The 24,130-nt window shown below is 42.2% G+C and overlaps 1 protein-coding gene across 1 annotated transcript in view; it reads left to right on the top strand.

Annotated features, from left to right (window-relative positions):
* MUSK (muscle associated receptor tyrosine kinase) overlaps positions 1-24,130 on the top strand; it is a 101,028-nt gene that overhangs the window by 28,797 nt on the left and 48,101 nt on the right. Inside the window, exon 6 of the mRNA XM_038769977.1 lies at positions 21,704-21,733. Within this exon, the coding sequence (XP_038625905.1) occupies positions 21,704-21,733 (30 nt within the window). The remainder of the gene's footprint in view (positions 1-21,703; positions 21,734-24,130) is intronic.

Below are 24,130 nucleotides of genomic sequence, written 5' to 3'. Positions count from 1 at the left end.
CTCATCAACTTGGTCAAGCCTATATGCTTAGGAAGCCTGGGATTTACCTCCTTTACTAGCGATAACATTAGAAAATTCATTATTTGCAAACAGAAATTCATGGAATGGGAATAAAGAAAATACAACATTCATCAGAGTATTCATCTGCTTTTTCTTTGTCATGCAGCTCTTAATATGACAAATGCAACAGAGAGAGGTATTTTTTTTTATAAAACTATGTGTGCTGTGACTCCGGTGACTGTAATATTAATATTTGCAGTGGCCCTGTTCCCGGCATCAATCTCACTTGTTTGATGCCACTAACAGGTTTGATTGAGAACGGTTTTCCGGGAAAGAATGTTACAGGGAAATAATGTTGCATATAACTGAAAAAAATCATATAACTCTTGTGGCCCAGAAGGCTGCCCTTGTGAGAATGCAATTTGCATGATTTAGGCTGCATGTTCTAAACATGGTGCCCGACGATTCACCAAATCCATTTTCTGCTTTTAAATGCCCTGAGTTGAGCCCAGGATTAGGCAAGTTCTCAAATCAGAAAGAGGTAGGTAAAACGAGAAGTTGCAATTTGGTTCAGATTTTAGTATGTCAGACTCAATCACTTATGGAAGGGAAGTAAAGGTTTGTCTTTTCCCCTCCCCACAAAACTCAGGAACTATTGTCCCAACACCCTCTCTCACAGGAAAAAAAAAGAGACAGTCCCCTTGATCCTTCCCTTCCATCTGTGACCAGCAGAGTGGAAAAATAGTCTGGTTTATAGTTGTGAAGGACCCAGAATAATGAAATTGCTCTTAAATCAATCTAGCACTAAATAGGACAGTTTACATACAATAACATATGCTCCCTAGCCTAATTAAGTGGGGCGAAAGATGAAGTGAGGAGGAGTGCAGAAAGAAAAAGGTAAGAAGGCAGCAGATGGGTGCAGAGTGAGAAATAGCTACATTTAGGGGCTTTGAATTTTTAGTGGCTGTAGCTGTTGCAATCAAGTTCATTTTAAAGCTGCAATTGTCAGAGTTTGGGCTTGCCTTGATCAGGTACACCAATCTTCTTCAGAAGCTGGCCACAAACACTACAGTGAAGCCACTTTAATCTCATTCATTACACACTGAAAGGAGAATTCCATGTTTTGCACCCTCCTGCAAAAAAAAAAAATAAGAAACAGTTCCTCCAAAGCATGGAATGCCTCCACCAATGACTCAACTGGAGTCCCAAGAGTTCTAGCTGCTAATGCAGTCCAACGGACAAGTTAGGTTCAAAATATTTGACATTTAACTGGTTCCTCCTCAAATTGGGGCTACATATATAGAACTATCAAATTTGTCTTTAGTGAATGAGTTTTCATTGAAGACAAGCCTGTGCAGTGTCAGTTTCTGCAGATGTCTGAAGCTCTCTGCAGATGGAAGTTGCACTTTAGGCACATATGATTGGGAGCTCTGAACCATCCTATGCCATCACACACTGCACCACTGAGGAGACAGGGGGTTCTGAGCCCAAGGAGCAAAGAAGGTCAACTATCAATGCTGATTCTGTTGCTATAGGACAGCAAGGGACAATCTTTCAGTACACATGATGTGGAAGGGATGGTCAGTCTTGAATTAGTACTAATATCAGCCACAGGCTAAATGTTAGGAACCCTTATCCGTGTCTTTTTTGAATCCCAAAGGACTGCTATAAATAATCTCTGTTATTTAAAGAGGGTAGGAAGATTGTACACTTCTGGAGGACAGGGATCGTGTTTATCGACTCCACTGCATTGTCATCTCCCAAGCACTTGGTGCAATATTCTACATACAGAAAGCACTCAATAAAAATAATTGATCGGTTGATGGAAGAGAACATTTAAAAATGAAGAGGCTAAGAAGTGCCTATTTTCAACCACAGGCGTTTCTGCGGGTTCAAGCTTCAAGCAGCCCTTCGATTGAGAGATAACCAGGTGCCAAACACAGGCAAGGGGAGTTGATTGGCTGTTTGGAGATTTGGGGAACTGCTGTTTCCACTGAGTCCCTGGGAAGAAGGAGCAACCTGGTTCCTTGGGGTGGGTGATTCATTCATTCGATCGTATTTATTGAGTGCTTACTGTGTGCACAGCACTGTACTAAGCGCTTAGGAGGGTACAATACAACAATAAATAGGCACATTCCCTGCCCACAATGAGCAGACCCTCTTCATGACACACCTGCAGAGTGGGCAGCTGTGTGAGCAGGAAAGCTCTCTGCTCCTTGGAAGTGATGTCTAGGTTAACAAAGTCCTGGGAGGGAAATGCAATGGCTCTGGTCCTCAGAAGTGGTTTTGAGGATTTCCCCACCCCCTGCCAAGCCAGAGAAAGGCTCTAGGGTGGGTGGCTTCAGATGGATGTTGCAGGATGATGCAGATGATGCGGAATGAGGGAATGGGAAGAGGAAGAAAATATTTCCCCACCACAAGGTAGCCAAATGAAGTAGTAGTAGTAATAAGACTACTACTAACATTTATGATGTGATTACTGGGTCAGTCAATCAGTGGTATTTATTGAGAACTTCCTGTGTGCAGAGCACTGTATTAATCACTGAGAAAGAATTCACAGGTGGAAATTAGACATGGTCCCTATCAGGGAGTCTAGTCTGAAGTGGACCCTGACTGAGAGGAAGGTACATGAGAGAAGAGGTGAGTTCCATAGTTCCAGTATCCAGTGGATGTGCTTAGCATTATACTTTTTGCTAGATTAAAGGTCATTTGCAACACAAACAATCTTTCCTGGGGACCTAGATGAAATTGACTGTTTTCAATAAAATGTATTCTAGATGTTCACTACACATGATAAAGGGTTCACTTGGTAACAGCAAAGGACCCACATCAAAATCCATAGAAAGTGAGATATCCTGTATTGGACAGCTGCAGAGTTTTCACAAGAGCCACATTATTCAATGACAACTACCGGGATTCAGCCCAAAGGCTGGTGCAGAACAACCATCATGAGGAATTCATTTTAAACTTGTTTTAAAACCCAAGTGCACTCCAAATGAAATGCAATCCTTGTGTTTCTGATCTACCAGAGCAACTCATCTAAATATCATTGTTGAGGAGACATTTGATGCTCAAAACAATTGAGGCTATTGACCTTTGAAAACATCTCCATCTCTTTTTAGAAAAATCAAATGCTTTAAGTTAAATTGCACTTTGTATCTACTGGGTCCAAGAACAAATTGAGAAAGGAATTTCTTTGTAACCATAAAAGTGTTGTCCATTACTCTGTTGTTAATCTGAACTAGTGCTACTCTTCCATTTTACAGGTAGACTCACTACCACACATTAAACAACTTCCCCCAATTCCCAAATCCTGGGTTCCATCCAGGAGACCATTATTTCTGCCTCCAAACAATGATCTCAACCTTAAGAAAATTTGAATTTTATCTTCCAGTAGACAGTGGTGACAGCCCATGAAAGGCACGAAAGACACCCAGAGGAGAGGGTGCCCTGTCTATGTCAATCAATCAATCAATCAATCAATCGTATTTATTGAGCGCTTACTATGTGCAGAGCACTGTACTAAGTGCTTGGGAAGTACAAATTGGCAACACATAGAGACAGTCCCTACCCAACAGTGGGCTCACAGTCTAAAAGGGGGAGACAGAGAACAGAACCAAACATACCAACAAAATTAAATAAATAGGATAGAAATGTACAAGTAAAATAAATAAATAAATAAATAAATAGAGTAATAAATATGTACAACCATATATACATATATACAGGTGCTGTGGGGAAGGGAAGGAGGTAAGATGGGGGGATGGAGAGGGGGACGAGGGGGAGAGGAAGGAAGGGGCTCAGTCTGAGAAAGCCTCCTGGAGGAGGTGAGCTCTCAGCAGGGCCTTGAAGGGAGGAAGAGAGCTAGCTTGGCGGAGGGGCAGAGGGAGGGCATTCCAGGCCCGGGGGATGACGTGGGCTGGGGGTCAACGGCGGGACAGGCGAGAACGAGGTACAGTGAGGAGATTAGCGGCAGAGGAGCGGAGGGTGCGGGCTGGGCAGTAGAAGGAGAGAAGGGAGGTGAGGTAGGAGGGGGCGAGGTGATGGAGAGCCTTGAAGCCCAGGGTGAGGAGTTTCTGCCTGATGCGCAGATTGATTGGTAGCCACTGGAGATTTTTGAGGAGGGGAGTAATATGCTCAGAGCGTTTCTGGACAAAGATAATCCGGGCAGCAGCATGAAGTATGGATTGAAGTGGAGAGAGACACGAGGATGGGAGATCAGAGAGAAGGCTGGTGCAGTAGTCCAGACGGGATAGGATGAGAGCTTGAATGAGCAGGGTAGCAGTTTGGATGGAGAGGAAAGGGCGGATCTTGGCAATGTTGCGGAGCTGAAACCGGCAGGTTTTGGTGACGGCTTGGATGTGAGGGGTGAATGAGAGAGCGGAGTCGAGGATGACACCAAGGTTGCAGGCTTGTGAGACAGGAAGGATGGTAGTGCCGTCAACAGAGATGGGAAAGTCAGGGAGAGGACAAGGTTTGGGAGGGAAGACAAGGAGCTCAGTCTTCGACATGTTGAGCTTTAGGTGGCGGGCGGACATCCAGATGGAGATGTCCTGAAGGCAGGAGGAGATGCGAGCCTGGAGGGAGGGGGAGAGAGCAGGGGCAGAGATGTAGATCTGGGTGTCATCAGTGTAGAGATGATAGTTGAAGCCGTGGGAGCGAATGAGGTCACCAAGGGAGTGAGTGTAGATTGAGAACAGAAGGGGACCAAGCACTGAACCTTGGGGAACCCCCACAGTAAGAGGATGGGAGGGGGAGGAGGAGCCTGCAAAAGAGACTGAGAAAGAACGACCGGAGAGATAAGAGGAGAACCAGGAGAGGACGGAGTCTGTGAAGCCAAGGTCAGATAGCGTGTTGAGGAGAAGGGGGTGGTCCACAGTGTCAAAGGCAGCTGAGAGGTCGAGGAGGATTAGGACAGAATATGAGCCGTTGGATTTGGCAAGCAGGAGGTCATTGGTGACCTTTGAGAGGGCAGTTTCCGTGGAATGAAGGGGACGGAAGCCAGACTGGAGGGGGTTGAGGAGAGAGTTGTTGTTGAGGAATTCTAGGCAGCGCGTGTAGACAACTCGTTCAAGGAGTTTGGAAAGGAATGGTAGGAGGGATATGGGACGATAACTAGAAGGTGAGGTGGGGTCAAGAGAGGGTTTTTTTAGGATGGGAGAGACATGGGCATGTTTGAAGGCAGAGGGGAAGGAACCAGTGGAGAGTGAGCGGTTGAAGATGGAAGTTAAGGAGGGGAGAAGGGATGGAGCGAGAGATTTCATAAGATGAGAGGGAGTGGGGTCAGAAGCACAGGTGGCCGGAGTAGCACTTGAAAGGAGGGAGGAGAGTTCCTCTGAGGATACCGCTGGGAAGGATGGGAGAGTAGCAGAGAGTGTTGAGAGCCGGGGGGATGGAGAAAGGGGGGAAGAGACTTTGGGGAGGTCGGACCTGATGGATTTAATTTTGTTAATGAAGTAGGAGGCCAGATCGCTGGGGGTGAGGGAAGGAGGAGGGGGAGGAACCGGGGGCCTGAGAAGGGAGTTGAATGTACGGAAGAGCTGGCGGGGGTGATGGGCATGGGTGTCAATAAGGGAGGAGAAATAGTTTTGTCTGGCAGAAGAGAGGGCTGAGTTAAGGCAGCCTTCCTCTTCCTCCTTCCTCCTCTATGTCCTCCTCCTCTTCCTCCCCCATCCCCAATCCATCCTGCTTCCTCACCCTGCAGAATTCCAGAATGAGGTTCCAAGGTGGTGTGCTTATAGGGAACTACTTCAAGCCACTGGACAGTCGTCCTGGGAGCAGGGTCTGATCTTGTTCCTAAATCTCTCGGTTTGAAGTACTCTGGGAGTCTTCTAGATTGTAAACACCTTCAGGACAAGGATCATGCACTCCCCAAGCACTTAATTCAGTACTCTGATAAAAGTAAGCACTCAATAAATATCATTTATTGATGGGTGGATGGATTAAGCAGCTCTTAGGATGCAGTTCTTTGTGGACAGGGCAAAGAAAGTTTTGGTTAAAAAAATAGGATTTGTGTTTGCTTCTTGAAAAGGGTGGGCATGGGCTCCAGGAAGGCTGAATTCAGGAAGACAGTAGGGCATTTCACTGGGAATGTGTCACTTGCCTACAAACTTAAGAAACCAGAGGAGGACAGATGAGGTGAACCAGAAGTATATGCCATATCAGGGCTCATCATCTATATTTAACAGTCAAACTAACAAGTGCACTCTGACTAAGAATGGATTGAGAATGTTCCCTTGTCTAGTACTTCAACTCTACAAACCCCTATTTTAATAAAAACTGAAATTGTATGAACAGATAAAAAAGAGGCAAGGGGGGAGTGAATCAAATCTTTCTGAAGTACAATAAAGTTTCCATTTGGTTTAGGGCCAAACTACTTTATTTGATTAGAAGCAGTTCAGCTGTTCTCTACTTAAATGCTTCCAACAAAATTGCTCCACATGCTGTAGGACCAAAAGCAAATTGAAAGTGGGATCTGGCCTCTTGTGACACTTGTCTTGATAAATTTACTTTCTGAAGAAGCTCACCACCACCCATTCTGTTTGGGTAATACTACAGTAGTGACAAAAAGAAACGTTGCTGTCTAACCCAGAGGCTGCAAAAATATTCCCCCTTAAGCCACTTGAGAGAACTGTCCTTGGAAGCTATCAGGAGGGGCTTCCTTGATCATTTTCCCCCTCAGACAAGGAAGTTTATTCATGGCAAGAGGGGGAAGAGGGTGAGAAATTGAGTGAGAAAAAAAGAGGAAGAGAAAAAGGGAAAGGAGAGCGAGAAAGAGAAAGAGAAAAATGCTTTGGTTAGTATGCATTTGGTAATCGCATTCCACTAAGACTTTTAAGGCAACTGAAAAAAAATGGGATTTTTGTAACTCAGATTTTACATATAACTCAGAATTAAGTAAAACACCTAGATAATCCAAATTACACTACAAGATGATGGTGTATTTGAGTCACTGTTCTTTCAGATTTTCTTTCAAATCAGTTATCAATCGAACCAAACTGGTCAATTGAATTTTGGACATCATCATGAAGGGATATAAAATAAAACAAAAGTCATTGTTTTACCATGCTATAAAAGCACAGTAGGCTTACACTTGCATTGCTGTGAGTGGTTTCAGGCACTGCATTTTTAGGAAGATCACAATAGAGCTGTTGAAAGTACAGGGATGGGCAACCAACATGACTACCCGAATAAAAAAATTTCTGAATGAGGATAGGCTAAAAAAGATTCAAACTCATTAGTCTGGAAAGATGAAAATGAAGAAGGGCTCTGTTTGAAGTCTAAATAATCATGAAAAGTATAGCCAAGCAAGCTTGAAATTTTTTTATGGTATCTGTTAAGCACTTACTATGTGTTCAGCATTGTTCTAAGCACTGGTGTAGATACAAGTTAATCAGGTGAGGCAAAATCCCTCCCCCACATGGGGCTCACAGTCTAAAGAGGAGGGAGAACAGGATTTGAATCCCCATTTTACAGTTGAGGAAACTGAGGCACAGAGAAGTTTAGTGACTTGCCTCATGGCTCAGTGGAAAGAGCCCGGACTTGGGAGTCAGAGGTCATGGGTTCTAATCCTGGCTCTGCCACTTATCAGCTGTGTGACTTTGGGCAAGTCACTTAACTTCTCTGTGCCTCAGTTACCTCATCTGTAAAATGGGGATGAAGACTGTGAGCCCCACGTGGGGCAACCTGATCACCTTGTATCCCCTCCAGTGTTAAAAACAGTGCTTTGCACATGGTAAGTGCCTAACAAATAGTATTATGATTATTATTATTATCACACAGCAAGCAATTGGAAGAGCCAGGATTTAGAACCCAGGTCCTTCTGACTCCCAGGCCCATACTCTTTCCACTAGGTCATGCTGCTTCCCTTGTGAAATTGTTGTTCAGTAAATCCCATACCATAAGGTCAAGGAGAGATCCAATGAAGTTTGAAAGTGGCCGACTCTAAACCAACAATGAAACACTTTTTCACCCAGGGGCTAAGTCTCCCCGAGGGCAGACAATATGTCTGCCAATTCTGTTGTACTGCACTCTCCCAAGCTCTTCATACAATGCTGTGCACACAGTAAGTGATCAATAAATTCCATTGATTAATTGATTATGGAATTCATTACCTCAGAAAATTGTACAGAACGAAGATATCAGTAGGTTCAAAGTGGATTTGGAAAAATTTTCCAATGAAAGGTCCATAAGGGGTTACAAGAGGATAAGTTAAGAATGGTAGATGACACATACCAATCCAATAGTATGGATGACAAGGAGGGTGACATTTAACACTGTTCCGCAAAGCATCTTGTTGCTACTGTTGGAGTTAGAATTCTATACTGAATGAATCATTGATCTTACCCAGTAATGGAAATTCTTATATTCTCCTGCTACACTTGCCTCTACATCCAAACGATACTCGACACCAAATAGCAGATGAAGATTATCATCAGTGAGGTGCTGGAACACAGTCATCCCACCAGCTTTGAAGCAATGCTCACAGTTCCACAGCTTCACTGGGCAGGGCATGTAAGGGTAATGCAGCAGTCAAGACAGGAATTGCTCTCTTTGAGCAAAAGCTTTTCAGATCATGGTATCAAGAGGGCAGCTTCAAAAACAGGGAAAGGTTCTGAAAACACCAGCACAGCAAGAAACTCTCTACAGACACACAATGCTGAAAAGAGTGTCAGTCATGCAACGGTCTTCTCAGCCATAGTCACATCCATGAATAGGACCTGGCCAACAGCAGGGTGGCCTAATGAATAGAGTACAGGCCTGGAAGTCAGAAGGACTTGGGTTCTAATTCCAGCTCTGCCACTTGTCTGCTGTGTGATCTTGGGCAAGTCACTTCACTTCTCTGGGCCTCAGTTACCTCATCTGTAAAACAGGGATTAAGACTGTGAGCCCCATGTGAGACAAAGATTGTGTCCAGCCCGATTAGCTTTTATCTACCCCAGTGCTTAGTACAGTGCCTGCCACATAATAAGCACTTAAATAAAAAATTAAATTAAATTAAAGTAGCATCATCTTCAAACATGGACAGGTCTTATACATGGATATTGTCCGGGGAAACCTTAGTCAATAATTATGGCACACAACATTCCCACATAATACAGCTTTTCATAAATGAGAATATTATTGAGCTAAATTAATGTATTGCATGTAATCCAAATGCTCACCAAACCCATTAAGTTTAAAACATGAAATAGGACTGGAAGATTTTAAAGGACTATGTCAATGATGTAAATTCTGGGGTTCATCTCCTGCTAAATCATGGGAAATGTTTATTTAATTTTTATGGTATTTGATAAGTCTTTATTATGTGTCAAGCACGGTTCTAAGTGCTGGGGTTGGTACAAGTTAATCAGGTCAGTCACATTTGCTGTCCTACATGGGGCTCACAGTCCAAGTTGGAGCGGGAACAGGTATTTAATCCCCATTTTACAGATGAAGCAATTGAGGCACTGAGAAGTTAAGTGACTTGCCCTAGTCAAACATCAAGCAATTGGCAGAGATGGAATTAGAATCTAGGTCTTGTGACTTCCAGGCCAGTGCTCTTTTCATTAGGCTACACTGCTTCCCAATGATTTTTATGGAAGTAATTGTAGTTCAGTATAGATATTCAATACAATCTAGGTTCTGAACGTTTCTAATGAGGACATGGTCATACTCCTTCACATGGAACTACAAGAAAGAATAAGTGCTGTTCACAAGTGATCATTTTATTTGAAATTTAAAATAGAGTTTACAGCCTTGGTACTCTTCTGCAGGCTAAAAATGACGACTTCCATACGGTTCATCAATGTCCTTGAACACTTTCAAGGATGATAGGCTTTTAGAGGGCAATTAATGGATTAATTAGCCACATGATGGTGATGGTGATGATGTTGATGATGGCATTTATAAAGTGCTCACTATGAGTCAGACACTGTACTAAGCACTGGGCTAGATACAAGAAAAAACACATTGGATATGGTCCCTCTCCCACAGTGGGCTAACAGACCAACAGGGAGGGGAAAAAAGTATTTTATCCCCATTTTACAGATGAGGAAACTGAGGCACAGAGAAGTTAAGTAACTTGCCCAAGATTACACAGCAGGCAAGTGTGAACAGAAGCGTGCATACTAACTGTAAGATAAGGAAAATATCAAGATTGATTAATTGGTTGATTTTACCAAAGCAAGATCTTTCTTTTCAAAGTTCAAAGCAGTTTTGTGGGAAGCAAACAGCTCTTCATTCTATCCTATAGATCACAAGTATTTCAATATTCTTCATATCTTTAAGTAGCTTCAGGTTAATTCAGGTTATGAAGTGTTGTATCAATCAATCAATCACTGGTATTTATTGAGCACTTTCTATGTGCAGAACTATATATTAAGTGCTTGGGAGAGTACAATACAACAGAGTTGGTAGACATGATCCCTGCCCACAGGATGCTTACAGAATAGAACCAAGGAATCCTAGAACTGGTAGAACCTTGCAAGATCATCTACAGGACAGGTAGTGACTCTTCTTCCTTTAAAGATGAGGAATGGATCTAGTCCAACTAAGTTAGCCTGTTTCTGTGGCTGAACATTCTAACAGTCAAGAGTGCTCGTCTTCTTATCCAGCGCTTATCATCTTCATCCAGCACTTAGAACAGTGCCCAGCGCTTAGAACAGTGCTTTGCACATAGTAAGTGCTTAACAAATGCCATCATTATTATCTTCTTCATTAGCAAATTCTCTCTGTTGCTGAATTTTAAGTCAGGGTATTGCTAAGTGCTGAAGACATTTAGAGCCTGATAAAATCCAAATTTAGGATACTCTACAAAGACTGGATTTTTACATTCCCTTTGCTTGAGAATTTGACTCACATAAATGGCACGGCACCTTACCCCATGCAAACCAGAAGCCTCTCACCCAACATGCTCGGAAATATGTAGAGTATTAGGGATCACTTGGTCTTCATCCCACATTGCTATGGGGCACTTCATACACCTGACAGGGACAATTAGGATGACCAAGGGCTTCTCTGAATCCACTCAGGGCCAAGAATTTCAATATTTAGGTGGATCACTTTAAAGGTATTTTCCAGACCAGACTGGAGTCCATGAAGCTAGCTTATGAGTCATTTTGAAAGTGACAAAGAGGTGAAAAAAGTCTCTTTGCAGTACATTCTTGCTATATTCCTGTCTGACTTGTCTTGCTGAGGAGCTGAAACTCTGAATGCTGTTGAATCTTTGTATCTTTCATAAACATATGTTTATGGCTAGTTTTGGCATGAAATACATTTCCTTATTCACTTCCTTAGGAAGGCAATCTGAACACATTACCCTTCTATGTCGTTGAATCTGGATCTTGTTCTGTATATAGAAATAAGCATTTGTACTTCCCAGATTTTTATAGTTACACAGGATATAAGCTATCTGTTTACATTTTACTTCTCGTTATTATGGCCTTACATATTTATAGGGCCTATTTATAGGGTTCCAAATCTGTATCCATGTGATATTAAATCACTTCATAGTTGAGAAATACCTGTGCTAGTTGGCCCACTGACACGCATTCATCCAAGCAAGGATGCAAAGTGTTCTAATATCTGTGGACATGGAACTCTCCAGAATAATGTGACTTTTAAGCCTCAAACTGAAGCAATATAATAAAAAAATCTGCAGGCAATGGAGGGACTTCCAATCCCTTTCCCTGAGACTAAAAATAACAGCATTACATCTGGAGATATGACTGATTTTGCTTAGATTTCACTTGGAAAATTGTTATGACAACACAGACTTTCTGAGAGTTGTTGAGCATTTTACAGGGCCTTGAGAGATCATCTTATCCAGGACCAAATTTCCCCGAAACCATGCAAGAGATAATATTTTAGACGCCTTCTGAAATGGACAGTCCATAAGCTCCCCCAATAAATTGTAAGCTGTTAAGGACAGAGATCGTGTCTACCAACTCTCCCAGATGCTTAGTACAGTGCTTGGCACTCAGTAAGTGTTCTATGAATACCACTGACTGATCATAGCCTTCCTGAGCAGCCTGTTCCACTACTTAATTTCTCCAAATCAAGTTGTCCCTCTTTGTGCCCAACCAACCTCCCTTGCTGTCATTTAAGCCCATTTTCTCTTCTGCTCTCCATGGAGACGTAGAACACCTGGATAGTAGCTTCCTATAAAAATCTCTATACTGAGCCAGACAGCTCACAGAACTTTTCAAAGACATTAGGCATATTTTTATCAATATGTATCACTCATCACCAGTGTTGTCAACTGTTGAGAATTATTTTTACAAATGGCATGACTAAAAATTACTGCCTTGCAAAATGTTTTACCGACAGATTCAGAAACACTGAAAAACAAGCATTCTGGGGCTGGGGGATGACCACATTCATAACAAACTCTATACAACTCATTCTTAGCATCTTCTGCTTTAAATAAGGAGGTGGCAAGTTAGCAAAGTATCAGTCAATCAGTAGTATTTAGTTGGTACTTCTTGAATGCAGAGCCCTGTATTAAGCCTTTGGAAAACTATAACTGAAGTAAATTGCATGTCTCCTGCCCTCAGGAAGCACCTAATTTAATGGGTAAGGCAGACAAAAATAATGTATAGAGGAGGCAGGAGGAAGAACAAGAACAGAATCAATAATACTGTGAATTTGTTGGGATGAAATAGCCAAACTTACACATACACATACATACACCCTGAGAATAGGATTAAATACATTTAGGATGGCTTTTGGATTGACTTGTCTAAGTTGTTCTGAATTAATCAGGGAAAGCTTCATAGGGGAGGTGGAATTTTAGAAGGACTTTGTAGATGCGGAGGTCTTTGGTCTTGCAGATTTTGGTTAGAGTAGGGGAAAGTTCCAGGCCCCGGGGGACAGCCTGAGAACATAGTAAAAGTCAGGAGAGTTAGAAGGTGAGTTTAGGAACAACAAAGAGCATGAGTTGGTGAATTTGAGTCAAAGAGAATAGGTAGATAATACCAGAAAGCTGGTGGAGTCCTGAAGTGAGTGGTCAGATGTTTCTCTTGATTTAGAGGGAACTGGGTAGCCCCTAGAGTTTTTTGATGAGTGGAAGGATACACTGAGCAACTTTTCAGGAAAATGATTTGGGTATCAGAGTGGAGTATAGACTGAATGGGGAGGCAAAGAAACAGGTTTTCATCTTAAGAGTGAAAGATATCCCAGGATGTGTGCTTCTGAGTGGAGTAATCCAAGGGAATATCAGAGTGGAAATGGTCCCTGATTTGCCTGCTTGGGTTCAGGGAAATGCAAGGTGGTACCCTTGAAGGAAGGGAAGAGCTGGTCCTTGCTTGATATAGCCCTGCAAATACTTTTCCATCAGGAGACAACCCAAAATTCTACCCAGCCAGAAAAATCAGTATTACCACCACCCTCTGTGCCATATTTCCACCTCCCTTGACCAGCCACCTCCTTTTGTCCTCACTATCACTTAACAGAACAAAAGCACCTACCTGGTGCCAAATCACTCATTTTCTATGAGAATGAGACCAAAGAAGTGGGGAGGAGGCTTGGTTTATAGTGAACTTGTTGTTGGCCAAGGTGTGATTTCAACCAGCTGTTTGCCACACTTAGAAACGTTAAATCATGACACCCCAACAGTGTTGACTGGTACGAAAAGAGGAAAGAGACTTTACAGCTCAGGATGATGTGAGGATACGTTAGAGGGATAAAACACCAAAGGGAGAAAAACAAATACCTGCTCTGGCTAGAGGTGATTGGTCCATGTCAGGTGCCCAGTTGGGCCCAGAAGAGATGACATCAGAGGAGGCTCTGCAGCCTCACATTGTATGGGACCTGGTAGATGCCCCTGGGGTCTGATGTTGCATTATAGAAGGGATACAGCAGGAAGGAGACTGGCAAAGTGATGTGGAGTGGGGAGGGGAAAGAACACCATCTGGCCTTCCCTTCCTTCTCCTCCCCCTCCAACAGCACAGCTTCTGGATCCAGAACAGGGAGTGTTTCAGGTTGACCTGGAGTGCCTCAGGCTGACACCTGCTCCCCACAGTGGGTAGGATATTTTGAGGGGGTGGCCAGGTGAGGTGGTAGGGGCAATTATGCTGGAGCATTTCTTGATTTGGGCCATCACCTGATGTGACATGGTGGCAGCAAGGGGTCAGGCTGTGCATGGTGGCCAGCTGGCTCTATGTTTCAGCAGCATCCTGCTGATGCACCCAGGATTCCTTCTGCCACTACCCTGGTGTAGTTGTCACCCATATTTGCAAACCTCCAAATATTTTTACAGGACTTACGGGTGCGATGAGTTTTAGCTTGACGTTATGGCCCCGGGTAATTGCTGCATGGTAATCTCTCTGCCATCCATTTTCCACCCTGCAAAAACCTGTGGGAGCCAAGAATTCCATTATTGATGTTCATTGGCTATTTTCCAGGTGCTTGTTGATTCTGATACTGCCTAGCCATTTGATTGCTAAGTGTGGCATGCAAGTTGCCTCGTTCCAACTGCTCAAGGAAGCAGTTGTGCTGTCTATAGTATGTCAAGTACACACAGCCACTTAGAGAGCTGGACACTAAAATACTCTGTCAACCTTCAATTTGATCTGAAAACTGATTCCATCTTGGCACCATCCCCTGACAGTCTCCCAAAGGACATACTGGTCTTGATTCCATTTTCAACGTTTTCCATGAATGACTGGGTAATGTGCTTCTCTGGGAGCAGAGTTTCCACAATGGCATTCAGCTCTAATTAATGATTAAATATCTTAATGTGATAAACTTCTTGGGTGCAGATGAATACCTAAAAACGGTCTTCCTCAGCCTCATTGTTAGTAGATGTTGATTTGCTAATTCCATGAAACAGCTCACAATCAATTCCATGTCTTGCATTCATTCTGATTTGGCTTTGAAAGCATACAATGTCGAGGTCAAACTGAATACCAAATATTTTAATAAGGGCCTGAGCAATGACAAGTATAGCAGGAGAATTACTTTCCTGCTCTTTCATCAAATCCTTGTAATGTGTCCCAGTATCATATTAACTCATACTTTATAACTAGCTGTCCTTCATTTTGGGGGATGATATTAAGGGTGAAATCCTATCCATGGGTGCAGTTGTGACTGAAAAGACCCATGGGTCACTGACTCTCTGTTGCTCATTGTGTGCACATAAACACAGTTCCTTGCTGTGATGATGGGTTTGCCTCATACAGGGTCTGACTGTTTATGACCTCTATCTTGGTATCCCAATCATTGCAAAACCTCCACTCGAGGAGGCTTTGATCTAGACTGTAAGCTTGTTGTGGGCAAGGAATGTGCCTGTGTATTGTTATATTGTACTCTCCCAAGTGCTTGGTACAGTGCTCTGCACAGTAAGCATTCAATAAATATGATTGAATGAATGAGGAAAGCAACTCCTCTCCCATATGATCTTAGGCTAATCTTTCTGCTTTGATTCCCCCTCAGTGTCTAGTTCAAAATCTTTTTTATACTGTGTGGAGTTTGTTGAGTTGGAAGTTTCCCAATAGAACAGAAGCATATTCGGCCTTCAGTTTCCAGGTTTCTCATTGTTTCTCCAAGCAGTGAAACATGGACCAGATTGAACAGGTCTAGGTCTACCGTGCTTTATGCCAGTGGTGAAGGGAAAAGGGTCAGATAGGGCACCATTGACTCTGACTTGAGTCTATTGTCTTTGAGTAAGCTCAGGATCATGGTGAACTTTTTGGGCAACCAACGTTGCTTAGCAGTTGCAAGAACCCCGATCCGATGGTTTTAAAACATCTACAGAAACAATGTAGAAAAGAGAAGCAGCATGGCCTAGTGGAGAGAGCACGGGCCTGGGAGTCAGTGGACCTGGGTTCTAATCCTAGCTCTGCCACTTGTCTGCTGTGTGACTTTGGGAAATTTACTTAACTTCTCTGTGCCTCAGTTCCTTAATTTTCAAAATGGGGATTCAATATTTGTACTCCTTCCTACTTAGACTGTGATTCCCATGAGGGACCTGGTTATCTTGTATCTACCCCAGTGCTTAGTACAGTGCTTGACACATAGTAAGCACTTAACAAATACAACAATTATTGTTATCATAGAGGTTTGGGGGTTGCTCCTTGCACTTTTACTGTATCTATCATGTTGCAAAGCTCCTATCTGCTATACTGCTTTTGGCCAGAAGTCATATCTTGATTGTCAGCCCCTCAAGGGCAGGGACAGCATCTTGTACTTTTGTTTTATGGTCCCAAAGCATCTACTACAGTGCTCCGCACACAGAAGGAGCCCAATAAGAAACAGTGTGGCTTAGTGGAAAGAACACGGGCCAGGGAATCAGAGGACATGGGTTCTAATCCCTACTCTGCTACTTGCCTGTTGTGTGACCCTGGAAAAGTCACTAACTTCTCGGTGCCTCAGTTACCTCATCGGTAAAATGGGGATTAAGACTGTGATCCCTATGTGGGATGGGGACTTTGTCCAACCTGATTATCTTGTATTTACCCCAGTGCTTAGTACAGCACCTGGCACATAGTAAGTGCTTCACAAATACCATTAACAAATATTAATACTGATGATTATTATTCTGGTAGGGCATGTGGATATATATAGCCTTTAGAAGCCTGTCCAGAAGGATTGCAGATAGAATCTTGCTGAAAATGGAAAGTACTGATATGTTCTTTAAGTTTCCATAACCAATTCTCTCAACTACTTAGCACTGAACTAAGAGGTTGGAAAAGTACCCTAGAAATAAAGGACAAGGTCCCTGCCCTCAAGAAGATTGCAATCCTATTAGATGGTGATTATGCTGGTGCTTCTTCAATAGATTCATTGAGTGCTTACTGTACACATCCCATTTTACTAGGTATTAAGGAGAATACTATAGAGATAACAGTGTTCCATTCAGGAAGACTTTGTTCAGATGTATGGGGATTTGGTCAACTCCTTGCTCATAGGTTACTACAGAATTGCTACACTCAGACATCTCGTTCACATACATGTTCACACCTGGACCCACCAGACAACACATCGGGTTTCTTGACCAGGTCCATCAGCATCATGTATGTGCATGTTCAACGGCAAGATGGGATCACAAACAATCAGATCCGGACACAGAGGCAGTTCACTGGCATTAATTCTATGCTCACCTGAACACAGCTTTGTAGGGTAGCTCATGTGAGGAGAATGGATGATAGCAAACTGCTCTATGGTGAGCTATCATAGCATAACTGAAAGGAGGAGGGGGAGAGGAAAAATGTAAAGATGCAAGAAAGCAGAGTCTCAGATACTGTGGCACAACTGCTGAATGTTAGGAAATCAGCCTGGCACAGTGTAATCAAGCAATTATGAAAATCACAAAAACAAGAGTTCAAACCAAATATGTGCCAGGCTATGTAAACAGCAAACACATCAGTTAAAGAGGGGGCATTCTTTGTACATGGTTAGAACACCTGGTCTGATCCTCATCTTTTAAGGCACAAGTTGAGAGTTAAGGAATACTTGAGTTTTATGATCAATGAGCAGGGTCCAGAAGTATTTAAATAAGATTCAGGCATCCTGTGCTTTTCCTTCAAACCCAACTCCAAGCTGAGGTTTGTACCGGTGTCTACACAACTAGTCCCATAATGGTCTTTGGATTATACCCACACTAAGGTAAATTTCACTGAAAAAAGCTTCACTGTTGAACACAAAGGGCAAGTAATTAAAACTAAATGCCTACAAACAAATAAGTGCTTAGTACAGTGCTCTGCACACAGTAAGCACTCAATAAATATGATTGAATGAATAGGATGCATGGGTTATAAGAGAATTGAATTCAGGCATTTCACAGAATGTCAGGCAACTTGTGCAACAATAAATAGCTAATTTTTATTATTTTCTGCTAGTGTTTAGCATTTTAAAATTGCCTATTGAAGACCTGAGCTTGGCTTTAAACTGTCTTTACACACACCAAAGATTCCAAATGTTCCTCCTGATTTCCCCAACTCCCTGGATTAAAAACTGCCCTCAGGCTCACTCTGCTTCAGCTGCATCCATAGTCTCTGAGCTGGGATATTTTTAACCCTCCCCATCTTGGAGTTGGGGCTGCAAGAAAAGGAATGGATGTTTGAGTTGCCTTTTTGATATCTCTGGGGACCTTTGGATCTAAAATGGAGCCAAAGTATCCCATTAACTCTCAGTTTCTGAAAACCATCTCCCAAAATAGGTGCAGCTTGGATCAATTCAGGCTTTCCCGTGTTTTCTGCAGAAATAGATGCCAATTATATTTGTAAAAGGCAAGAGAACCAAGTACTATTGACCATAATACATCACCCCAAAACAGCAAGCCCAGTTTTAACCATCTCTTTCACTCCTTGGATGGGATGGCTGGGTTCACGTTTTACAATGTATAGGCTTAGGTTTTCCTGATGAAAGTTCTGTGACATGTTTTCCAGCTGTTCAAATGCCACCCTCTACCTACTTTCCAGATTTTTCTTAACTAACTGATTTCCCCCTTTCTCTTCAAAGAAAACACTGTGTGTGCATGTAGCCCCTTTTCATGTCAATGCACTCTACCCCTTTGCTTGTCCATATTGCAAATGCGTATCTCCATTATGTATTTGTTCCATGTTTATGTACCTAAATGTCCTTAATGTCTGTCCAAAACAGTGTTTTTACTTAGATTGTAAGCTTCTAGGAGACTTCTGGGATGGTGTCCATTTCATTCTCTTGATACGGTGTCTAGTACAGCACACTCTGCTAAAATCAAGGATTGAGGAAAATGACTGAGGGATTATTGAAGGCAAGTCAGTCAATTTTCCAGACTGCCTAACTTGTCCCCAACCTCTTAAACCCACTGTTTTGTATTCTTTTCCAGACCCAAATTGTTTCCTTAGGGATCCCCGAAGATGTAGCAGCAACAGGCCTAGTTTCTTGGCCAAGGACATAATGGCTAATTAATGAATTTCTATTTCTAATGGACCTGAATAAATCAATGTGCTTCCATGAGCCAAACATTGGCCTTCTACATATCCCTCCTCCTCCATTCTTCCCTATCCCACAACAGTACATAGTCCAACCAGGGACCAGTCAAATGAATTGAGAGCTGAGGGAGATCTCTCTCCTCTCCATTCTTCCCCCAGAAAAAAGGTGGTTGGTGTCAAGAGGACTTGATACCCCAGAGAAGAATGCTTCTAATCCCACTCTCGAGAAGGGATAAGGAGCAGAGAATCAGGACTATGTGAGGAGCCCTAAAATTCCTAGGAATAATAATGATGGTATTTGCTAAGTGTTTACTATGTGTTAAGCACTGTTCTAAGTGCTGGGGAGATACAGGGTGATCAGGTTGTCCCATGTGGGGCTCACAGTCTTCATCCCCATTTTATGAGCCAGTTGTTGGGTAGGGACCATCTCTATATGTCGCCGATTTGTATTTCCCAAGCGCTTAGTACAGTGCACTGCACATGGTAAGTGCTCAATAAATACGGTTCAATGAATGAATGAGGTAACTGAGGCACAGAGAAGTTAAGTGACCTGCCCAAAGTCACACAGCTGACAAGTGGTGGAGGCAGGATTAGAACCCATGACCTCTGACTCCCAAGCCTGGGCTTTTTCCACTGAGCCACACTGCTTGTCTAGGAATAAGCCCTTGGTGTTTCTATAAAAGGCTTGAAAAAGGATAAGTAGTAGGAATAGAATTTATGGACCACCTGCTGGATGCCATGCACTATACTAAGTGCTTGGAAAGTGCAAAACAACTAAGCAATATATTTTGTGGCAATGAGGAGCTGACACTAACAAGAGAGATAGACCTAAAGATAATCCTGAAAATGATATGTCTGCCAGCTTAACTCCCATATCTGAAAAAATGACTGAAACATATAATCAAAATATGTCATGGTGAGCAACTGTTCTGATTCCTGTGAGAAAGGCAAGGATGGATAGTTTTAAATTAAAGTTAAAGGAACTAAGGCTAAGCCTAGGGTGACGATGGGGACCCATTTTCTGGAAATTTTTAAAATAAAATGTTGGAAATATTTTTCTGGGAAAGCTGAAATCAATGGTATCCACTGGGATTTTCAAGGGTGCCTTACACGGGTGCCTGAAAAAGAAAGGAGGATTACAAATAGGTATGTATATGATGTGTGCATAATTCACATATTCCTTACCTACAGCAACAGATTTTGCAATTTCAAGTTAAAATTTACTAATTCACCTCAACATTATTTGTTCCTAACTTTTGCATTTATATCATCCCCCAACCAAATCCACGAGACATAAGCCTCAGAAACAGTGAGGGGAGACAGAGGTGTTCACGGAAGGCCTGAATGTCACGGTTTGAAGTACAGTGATTTATTTAGTTAGGCTCAGAAGTAGGAGGGAAGACCTAAACTTCTCAAGAGTTTTTTTTTTTACCATAGGCTTACACACACACACACACACACACACACACACATGACTGATGAAATAAGAATCTGTTTAGAATAGGGATTTTTCTGTTATTTTTCTTAATGCACATGCTGTCATTTTCTGACAATTAGTTTCAGTAAGTACTGGGTGATTGGTTTCAACTTCCTTTCCGTTAGGTATAAAGTGTACCAACAAAAGTAGGGAGAGAAGAAGAGTCTAGACAGAATGAATGTATTGTTGAAAACAATTTAGTCACAAAACTGGAATTTTGGAATTGGAATTGTATAACTTTTACAACATAAAATCTTTCTAATAAAATTAAAATACTACTGTTCTACTGTCAGATATTCTCTCCGGAAATACTAGCTGATTGTAGGGGCTCATATGACTCCTAATGAGACTTGGACTCATATAATAGGGTTGAAAGTCTTTGAAACAATGAAAAATATGTATGAGGCTTGGGGGTTGATAATACTTGTGGTATTAATATTTGTTAAGGGTTTACTATGTGCCAAGCACTCATTCATTCATTCAATTGTATTTATTGAGTGCTTACTGTGTGCAAAGCACTGTACTAAGCGCTTGGGAGAGTACACTGTGCTAAGCAACGGGGTAGTTACAAGATAATTAGGTCAGACACAGATCCTTTCTCACATGGGGTTTACACTGCCTCAACCTTCAACATTTACAAATGATTTGCTCCTCCCTGCCCCTCCCCTTACAGAAACACCCCTATTTATCACACTTGGTTTACCAATATCTGATCACTTACTTCAAGCAGGACATTACTACTAAGATATATTTGGTTCAAGCAGTGACAAATCATTTGAAAACCTAGGTACTTTCTATCCAACCTCATGGGGTAATCCTCATGTTAGAGCTGGGGATTTGGTCTGAATTTCTGGATTTTGCAGAAACCCCCCACTCCTTTGTTTATCACAACACAAGTCTATTGCCATAGAAATGATTTTGGAGTACACAGATTTTCAACAGAGATGTTGATGCTTAAAGATCAAATTCTATCATAAAAGATATATTAAAATATTCCAAAGTAAAGTTAAATAATTTGTGTGACTGATATTATGTTGAATTTGTCATCTGTGGACTATGCCTTATTATATGATATCAAAAATATAGTCACATTATATTCAATATTCTACATTAAATAGTAGTTACAGTTTGAAATGAAAGAACAAGTTGTTCTTTCAAAAAATAATCTTTATGGAAAATTTGGAATTGAGAAGCAAAGGTTTCCCTTGTAGGTGATCATATCTCCTAATTTTAGCAACAGTGCAACAAAAAATTACACCAGGGCTTTGTTTTTTCCACCAACTGTTCTGAGCTGCTCTTTATAATGTGCTTTTTTTGTTTTTAACAATAGAAGAAAGTGAACCTGAACGAGATACTAAAGGTACTTCTTTTCTTGCACTACTTTCATTGAATTCATGATCCTGTGAAATTATTTTGTTTCTGCTTCTTGATAAACAACCACACGTTTTGATAGGAAGTGTATTCCTGAAAGCTGTTGCCTTTATTTTTGGCATTATGCACTTCACTGGCTATGGGAAGCATATTGTGCCAAGGATATTGTATTATTTGATGGGCTGCTCTGAATAATTTTCTAATTACCATTCACAGAAACGGTCTGGGTCAGCAGAAATGCAGTATAAATTTAGTTTGGGGCATGCTGGAAAGGCAGGGTAATGTGGAACAAAAAAGAAGATCAGTATGAATCCCACACTGATTAAAAAAGATAGTTTGAATTGGCAATAGGCTTCTTAGACAACTGGCTGGCATTGAATGTTCTGGGAAAATTTGAGAACAAGTTTTTCAGCCAGTCATTTTTTTTTGAGGAATATCCAAGGCTTGATTTGTGCCAGGGCCTGCTGGGGTTCCAACCTAAGATCATCTGGCAGATCTCTGAACCCTATTCAGAAGACTTGAGCCCCCTGAGGAGGGTTTTGGAACCTCATTTGGCTGAGCCGTCACAGGTAGCAGGGGGACTGCTGACTGTTTTTTCCAGCGAGATGCTACTCCGGCAAGACTGGAGAGTGAGGAATCCAGACACAGAGGTCAGAAGTACTCAGTACAGTGGATAGGACTTCAAGTTCCATCCTTCATTATACCTCTTTCTCTTCTCGTCTCCCTCTGCCCTACTAACTAGCCTCCCAAGTCAGGAGGAGGTAGTTCAGTCACCCGGGGAGTATTCCAGAACTTTGAGAATGCCTTCTGCTCTCACTAATTTTGTTATGCTTTCAAATATACCTTTCATGCTGGAAAAAAGCCTAAATTTAGAGCCTTCTCCTTTTCTATAATTAAAACTCATGGAGTACCTAATTGTATCATGGAGTGTAAAAGAGGTGGGCAGAATACAGTTTCCAAAGATTATATTTGTCCAGAAGATCAAGCAGCAATAGCCCAGAAATTACCACTCCCTATTTATTCCCAACTCCTCCTGATGTTGTTATGGGATGGAGTCACAAACAGGCTTAGCGGCACAAGTCCTGATCCACCTCGTTAGGGTGTGCCATGCCTTTAAATTCATTCTCCCCTGAGCACTTTGGATTCTTGGGGTCCGTAGCCAAAGTCTGGTATTGCCAACATCCCCCATCCCAATATGTGGACTATTAAACCTAGCTCAAAAGAAGGTGTCATTACAGACAAGCAACCACAGAGACACTAATATACTGCCTGAATGCTAGATTTCATATTCCAAACTAGTTGGTATATCTCTACCTGTGGGAATCAGACTGCAGAGAGAGATTCAAGAACAATGACCTTCATAAAAATAGTTTAAGCAATTATCAATAAATCAGTCAGTCACATTTACTTAGCACTGACTGTGTACAAAGTTGGTAGACACGTCCTTCCCACCCCTCAAAAACTTAAGTTGGCAAAGTGTGTAACATGTTCTAGAACCATTTACAAAGAACTAAGAATTAAAGTAACAGTTGATTTTATAACTCTTTTGTATCACAATAGTATGGTAAAAATAAACACAAGCAGCGTGGCTCAGTGGAAAGAGCATGGGCTTTGGAGTCAGAGGTCATGAGTTCAAATCCCGGCTCCGCCAATTGTCAGCTGTGTGACTTTGGGCAAGTCACTTCACTTCTCTGTGCCTCAGTTACCTCATCTGTAAAATGAGGATTAAGACTGTGAGCCCCCTGTGGGACAACCTGATCACCTTGTAACCTCCCCAGAGCTTAGAACAGTGCTTTGCACATAGTAAACACTTAATAAATGCCATCATTATTATATGGGGCAACTTTTTTTTCCAACTTTTGCATTTCTGTAAGCTTCATACACCTATTAAAATGATGCATTTACCAAGAGCGAATATAACTTTATACAAGCAAACCCCACAGTACCTCCAGTCCAAGTATACAACCTGCACTGTTTGTTGACTTGCTTAAGCATTCAAATGTCCTGCCTTAACGTCATGTCCATTCACTGCAGATTAAGCAATTCCCTTCCCATCCATTCCCCTGTTCCCAGCAGCTTTCATGGCCACCTACCCACACCCTGAACCAAAATTTCTCACTTCCCTCCCTGTCTCCCAAGTCCTACCTACCCCGAGTTCCCATCCCCACACTCCGTTTTTTTCTTTGTTTAAACTTTAATCATAGCAACAGTCATTGCTGCAACTGAGGCAGTCATGATCTCCAATACCAAGCTACCTTTCCCATCCTGGCTTTTAGCCCTGCCTCCCTACCCTGTGCAGAGCTGTGGGAATGGGGACAGGAATGGACTGGGGTGGGATAGGTATGGTCATGACATTGGCTCTAGTGGTGATGATGGCAGGAGCCGT

Source organism: Tachyglossus aculeatus, chromosome X4 (assembly GCF_015852505.1).
Source record: "Tachyglossus aculeatus isolate mTacAcu1 chromosome X4, mTacAcu1.pri, whole genome shotgun sequence".
Taxonomy (NCBI): Eukaryota; Metazoa; Chordata; class Mammalia; order Monotremata; family Tachyglossidae; genus Tachyglossus; species Tachyglossus aculeatus.
Note: the sequence above shows the minus strand (reverse complement) of the source record. Positions and strands in the feature narration are given on the sequence as shown.